We start from the raw sequence: 7,070 nt of genomic DNA on the forward strand, positions 1-7,070 counted from the left end.
ACTGTGTCAAACAACCTGCCCACACTGTGCGGGATGAACAGGTAATGGATTCACTGTGTCAAACAACCTGCCCACATTGTGCTGGATGAACAACAGGTAGTGGATTCACTGTGTCAAACAACCTGCCCACACTGTGCTGGATGAACAACAGGTAGTGGATTCACTGTGTCAAACAACCTGCCCACACTGTGCTGGATGAACAACAGGTAGTGGATTCACTGTGTCAAACAACCTGCCCACACTGTGTGGGATGAACAGGTAGTGGATTCACTGTGTCAAACAACCTGCCCACACTGTGCGGGATGAACAGGTAATGGATTCACTGTGTCAAACAACCTGCCCACACTGTGTGGGATGAACAGGTAGTGGATTCACTGTGTCAAACAACCTGTCCACACTGTGCGGGATGAACAGGTAGTGGATTCACTGTGTCAAACAACCTGCCCACACTGTGCGGGATGAACAGGTAGTGGATTCACTGTGTCAAACAACCTGCCCACACTGTGCGGGATGAACAGGTAATGGATTCACTGTGTCAAACAACCTGCCCACACTGTGCCAACACCTTCACGTGGTTGGGGCGAGCGTGTCTGACGTACCTGATAATTATATCCAACAATCTTCACATAGCCAGCGTGTGCTTCGGACGACAGTAGTGCTACAGAGTATCTTCTGCCTCTATCCTACAACACCCCCTTTTGAAATGTAAAACTGCCATCTTGTATTTTGTGATAACAGCACTCTTGTGCATTCATCACAGACTCAAACCTGTGCCTTGGACAAAAAAAGAAAAAAAGAAAAAAAAAAAGACGCTCACACACACATACACGAAATATACAAGTCACTGTCATGTTCTTGAGACAACAGAAAGTTCATTCACCCAAGTCACAAGAAAACACCAATCTGAAGAGTGTTCAATACTGCCAAGTGATTCGGAGGACGGGTGGTAATGTGCAGTGGAGCATTCACACCAAGAAATGAACAGCAGAAAAATGCAAGCAGAACCAGCACACGTCAGGGACATGGTACAACCCTGCTCTGTTCGCCCCCACAACCACATCATGTCATCTGGCGCCATCACCCTGTGCAAGAGATGGCAAGACACTTCACATTTAAGCCCACCAAAAAAGAACAACAACCACCCCCCTAAAAAACATAAAAATATCAAGAAAACCTATAAAAAGGTACCCAGTATCGATTGTCGTGTCCCTTTTGTTTCGCAGTAAAAACGCACCAAAACAAAAATAAAAATAAATGGATGATAAAATCTGAAAATGATAAATAGATAAATAAATGAATGAATTGATTGTCCAAAACCCTTGGTTTCGCAGTCCAAACACACACCCACAAAAAGATTTGAAAAATAAATGAATGAATAAAAAAAATAAAATAAAATAAAAACATAATTTAAAAAAACAAACAAACCCATCAACATAAAGTATACATATATAAACGCACATACACACAAAAAAAATCAACAATCACTACCATCACGAGCTGGGCACGATCTGGAACTCCAACAAGGGAGAGAACCTGCTGGAGTAGGTGTCCCTGTTGAGGCGGGCGTAGAGCTTGGCCGGGCAAGGGGTCTTGCTGGTGACCACCGTCGCCTCCCAGATGTGGTCCTGCAGGAGGCGGAAGTGGAACCAGGAGTCGCCCATGAGCAGCGCCACGTCCGAGGCCAGCGGGGTGCGCACCCTGAAGGTGACCCGGGTGGCGGCGTCCAGGTCGCCCATCATGGGCTCCAAGAGGTGGCTCTGGTACCAGCGGTGGCAGGCCCTGGGGAAGGGAGCCTTGTTGGTGGCGCTCTGCTTGCATTCGATCAGGTACCTGGTGGGAGAGGTTTCCGTTTCAGTTGAGAACAGAACAGAACAGGACAGAGCAGAATAGAACAGAATAGAACAGAATCGGACAAAACAGAATAGAACAGAACAGAATAAACAGAATGGAACAGAACAGAACGGAACAGAACAGAGTGCAACAGAACAGAACAGAACGGAACAGAACAGAGTGCAACAGAACAGAATAGAACAGAACAGAGTATAACAAAACAGAACAGAACACAATAGAACAGAGTGCAACAGAACAGAACAGAACAGAACAGAATAGAGTAGAGTGCAGCAGAATAGAATAAAACAGAATAGAACAGAGCACAACAGAACAGAATAGAACAGAGTACAACAGAACAGAACAGAGAACAACAGAACAGAATAGAACAGAGTACAACAAAACAGAACAGAATGGAACAGTACAGAGTGTACTTACAACAGAACAGAACAGAATATAACAGAACAAAACAGAACAGAAGAGATCAGAAGAGAAGAGAACAGAGTGGAATAAAATATGTCTAGAACAGAATAGAATAGAACATAATATGCCTAGAACCGAATACAAAGGTACAAACGTTAGTTTCAGTTTAGAATTGATTAGAATTGAATAGAACAGAATGTCTTTTTGCCAAGTGTACCGGGAAAACGAGGGATTATGGGGGGTGGGGGGTGGGGGTGGGGGGTTCATGAAAATGTTTTCTTTTAATTTTTTCCCTTTCACCATCGTATTGACTAGTCAGGAGAGTTTGACGAGCATCTATCTTTACAGGAAATTTGTTTCACACTGTACATGTCTCCGTCTGTCTGTCTGTCTCTGTCTGCCTCTATCTGTCTGTCTGTTTGCCTGTCTCTCTTTCACACACACACACACACACACACACACACACACACACACACACACACACACACACACGTGCGCACTCGGGCGCAACTTGCACCCACAAGCGGACCCCCCACAAAGTTCTGCATACATGTATCCCAAAGGACAAGGGTACATATCTTTTGTCTGTGTCCACACAATTCTTAATTAAACTCAACACTCTTTTTCGATAATCAAAAACAACAGCTACTAGAATTTCTGATACCATAACCGTAAACCCGTGTACGCAAACAGAACTCCAAATATACTGTTTGGTATTTCTTTACACAGAAAAATAAACATATTTTCTTTTTTCCACATGTTTATATATTCGCGCTCACAACCCCACTTCGTCCCCCCCTCCTCCCCCTGCATATATGGATATATTTATTATATATACGTTTTCCCAGAAAACATCGAACAAACAGGATTTCTTTGTGATTACTTACCACTGTATACTCTTGATTTAAAAAAAGAAGCTGAAAAAACAGACAGACAGACAGACAGACACACACACACACACACACACACACACACGTACACACACACACACACACACACACACACACACACACACACACACACACACGCACACGCACGCGCACACGCACACACACACACACACACACGGACATGTACACATACACCCCCTCCCCGCCACCCCCTCTCCCCCCCCCCCCCCACACAAACAAACGAACATATACACTTTAACCAACCTGAACAAACACTCGTACGGAACCGCTGACGCAGCAGAGTTGGCGTTACCACCACCACCACCACCTCCGCCACCGCCGCCGCCAGCATCCTCAGGGGAGTCGACCCTGCTCCCGTACAAGGCGAAGACGTACTTGCCGACGTGCGGACATCTGACGAGGAAGGAGATAGAGGTGTCATCCCTCTGTCTGAGGAACACGTACCGCTGGAAATCAGCGTCCACGGCGTCAGGCGCCTGGCCGTGGAACTGCAGCGAGTAGGACAGCCTGACGTGACGGGGCAGCTGGAAGTGGAAGTTGATGTCGTCGTAGGAGTACGCCACCACGGGGTCTATATGCGTCTGGGGCAGCAGCCCGTAGCTCCCAGCGCTGGGGGTGGGCCCGAAGAAGGAGACTTTGGGGTACGGGCTCCGCAGCGACTCCCTTCCTTCCTTGCACCGCACCTGGAAGGCACAGGCGCTCTGCAACGACTCGGACAGCCAGTCGTCCTTGGCGAAGACGGTGAAGTAGAAGCGGCCTCTTTTGGGCGGGGCGACGGTGAAGATGGCCTTGTGGCCCACGATCCTCAGCATGACCCGCCCCTCCAGGATGTAGGGGTTCATGCGCTTGTCCTTGGGTTCCAGCGTGTATCCGAAGCCCAGCAGGTGGGGGATGCGCAGGGTGATGTGGATGACGCCCGACTCCGTCACCTGCTTGCAGTCGTAGTGCGTGGCGAGCTTCAGGCCGTAGTTGAAGAAGGGCGACTTGAGCACGGGCAGGTTGATGAACTCCGCCAGGGTGATGGGACACTCCAGGAGCTGCACGAGGACAGTTTACAGCATTTACAGTTTCAGTTTCAAAGAGGTATCGGCAATATCCACATTTCTTCCCCTGAACACGGAATGAGCAGTGTTCACAACAAGGCGTTGACGTTCACTCCGTCAGTCACACAGAGGAGTGGAGGGGAAGAAATGTGGATATTGCCGAGGTATCAGAGTATGCGGTCACACCCATATACGCCACACCACATCCGCTGAAAAAATGTTTTAAAAAAAAGGCCTGACCTTCGCATAAATCCAAATCGCTGATTGACAGCTACACAATTAAACGCGCGCGGGCGCGCGAGCACACACGCACACACACACACACACTATCGCAAACCACAACACATTCAAACACGAAAGAGAATGGGAGATACGGTAAGTGCTTATCACACACACACACACACACACACACACACACACACACACACACACACACACACACACAAACAAAACAAAACAGCCAACGAAAGAGAAGCTCACCTGCCACTCCGGGTCGTCAGGGAAATGCTGGAAGATGTGGTCCTCGGGGTCCGTGATGAAGTAGAACTCGTCACACTTGTACCGGAACTCCTGCTGCTCCCCCTCCCCCTGCCCCTCCCCCCTGCCCCCTGCCCCACCCTCCTCACCCCCGACACCCTCATCTTCCTCCCCCTCCCCCTCCTCCTCCACCTCCTCTTTGCACCCCTCCCCGAAACTGATCGTCCTCTTCCGAGTCGTGCACCCGCCCACCACAACAGTCGACGACGCCGACGCCGACGACAACAGCGACGACGATGATGCCCCGCCATGGTGAGAGCCCGCGCAACACGCGCTGTCGGTGGAGCCGTTGGTGGAGGCGTTGGAGTCGCTGTGGGTGCCGTTGCCCATGGAGCTGGTAGTGGTGGTGCTGCCCGTGGACGTGCGGTCCGAGCTCTGTCCGGACGTTGAGGAGGTTCCGGACACGGTGGAGCTCCGGTCGCCGCCGCTACAACTGCCGCCGGCGACGATGCCGCCTCCTCCCCCTCCGCAACCACCGCCACCACCACCGTAACCACCGCCACCACCTCCGCCGCCGTTGCGGAGAGTCAGGAGGTCGGCGGAGGCGTAGCGCACGAGCTGTCGGAGCGGCGAGTCCTTGTCCCGGCCCAGGCGGAGCAGGCTGTGGTCGTGGGAGGCCTGGGCGTGGTGGTCCACGATGTGGCGGCAGTCCACGCAGGACTCGGCAGTGGTGGTCACGATGACCCGTCCGCTCTCCCCTGGCCCGAGGGGCGGCAGGCCTCCACCCACACCCACACCACCCTCGCTGCCTCGCCGCCCGCGTACGGCGATCGGCGGCACGCTGCCCACGAAGTCTCCCAAGTCCGGAGCTCCGCCTTCACGGAATCCTCCTCCTCCTCCACCCCCGGAAGAGGCGGGAATCCCCATAGCGGAGGGCACCCCACCTCCTCCCTTCACACTACAATCCACGTTCTCTTTAGCACAACTCCCACGGCGACGTCTTCCGTGAGCTCCGTGGTGTCGGGAGTGCTGGTGGTGGTGGTGGTGGTGGTCACGGCGGTGGTGGTGACTCCTGCCCCCGTCCTGCGCCCCGCCCCCGCCCCCGCCGCGCACGTGCCTCGCCCCCCAGTTGCAGTTGAGGAAGCACCAGGAGCCGTCGATGCACACGGCGGTCCAGGAGTTGCGGAAGCGGTTGCCGTCCATCTTCATGCCCGGCTTGTAGCCCGCACCCTTGGAGTAGCCCTCGATCACCTCGCAGTGCAGCCCCGCGTAGCTGTTGGGGGGCAGACAGCCAGGGTCATCATCGTCATCATAGCTTACGTTTCTGTATCAGTTTGAGATTCTCAAGGAGGCGTTACTGCGTTTGGAAAAAATCTGTATACGTTACACCACACCTGCTATTACTATTCTTATTATTATTCTTATTCTTATTATTATCGTTGTTATCATTGTTACTATCATTATGAGCATTTACGCCTAATCTTGAAAATATGCCCTAGGCGTTTACAAATAGAACACATTTGTAAACATCCAAAAGGAAAAATTGAACACAAGATACCAAACATTATTAGAAATTATTTACCCCACCCCCCGCCTCCCCCCTTCCCCGCACACACACCCACACCCACAATACACACGGGCACACACACACACACACACACACACACACACACACACACACACACACACACACACACACGTCATAGCACACAATCGTAAATAGTACACAATCAAAAATACAACCAACAAATTCTGAAATTATCAAAACTCACTCACTCACTAACAGTCATTTCAGTTCGTAATGGAAAGGGGTGAGCTGTTGAGAATTATTCAGGAGGGTTAAAGGTGGGTCTTCAGACTGCATGTGAAAGATTGCAGCGAAGATGAGTGACGGAGAGGCTGAGGAAGCTGATTCCAAAGAAAGGGGGCTTGGTGTGAAAAACTGTATCGGGGACAGACAGCCAGTCACCATCATCATAATTTACGTTTCAGTATCAGTTTCATATTCTTAAAGGAGGCGTTACTGCGTTTGGAAACAACTCTGTTGTATACGCTACACCACACCTGCAATAATGATGATGATGATGATGATGGTGATGGTGATGATGATGATGACGATGATAATAATAATATAATGATGATGATGATGATGATAATAATAATAATGATATAATGATGATGATGATGATAATAATAATGATGATGATGACGATGATAATAATAATATAATGATGATAATGATGATGATAATAATAATAATAATAATAATAATATAATGATGATGATAATGATGATGATGATGATGATAATGAGAAGAAGAAGACTATTCTGAATAGCGCCTATTCAACTCATTTTGCTCCAGTCGCTCCACAATTACAACACATTGCTC

The 7,070-nt window shown here is 49.8% G+C and overlaps 1 protein-coding gene across 1 annotated transcript in view; it reads right to left on the bottom strand.

Moving 5' to 3' along the window:
• Positions 1 to 1,454: 1,454 nt before the first annotated feature.
• LOC143274754 (hillarin-like) overlaps positions 1,455 to 7,070 on the bottom strand; it is a 135,644-nt gene continuing 130,028 nt past the window's right edge. The window contains exons 8-11 of the mRNA XM_076578672.1: positions 5,771 to 5,954; positions 4,685 to 4,771; positions 3,405 to 4,198; positions 1,455 to 1,830 (exon numbers count right to left, since the gene is read on the bottom strand). Coding sequence (XP_076434787.1) covers positions 1,491 to 1,830; positions 3,405 to 4,198; positions 4,685 to 4,771; positions 5,771 to 5,954 — 1,405 coding nt within the window. The 3' untranslated portion in view covers positions 1,455 to 1,490. The remainder of the gene's footprint in view (positions 1,831 to 3,404; positions 4,199 to 4,684; positions 4,772 to 5,770; positions 5,955 to 7,070) is intronic.

This window comes from Babylonia areolata, chromosome 29, assembly GCF_041734735.1.
Source record: "Babylonia areolata isolate BAREFJ2019XMU chromosome 29, ASM4173473v1, whole genome shotgun sequence".
Taxonomy (NCBI): domain Eukaryota; kingdom Metazoa; phylum Mollusca; class Gastropoda; order Neogastropoda; family Buccinidae; genus Babylonia; species Babylonia areolata.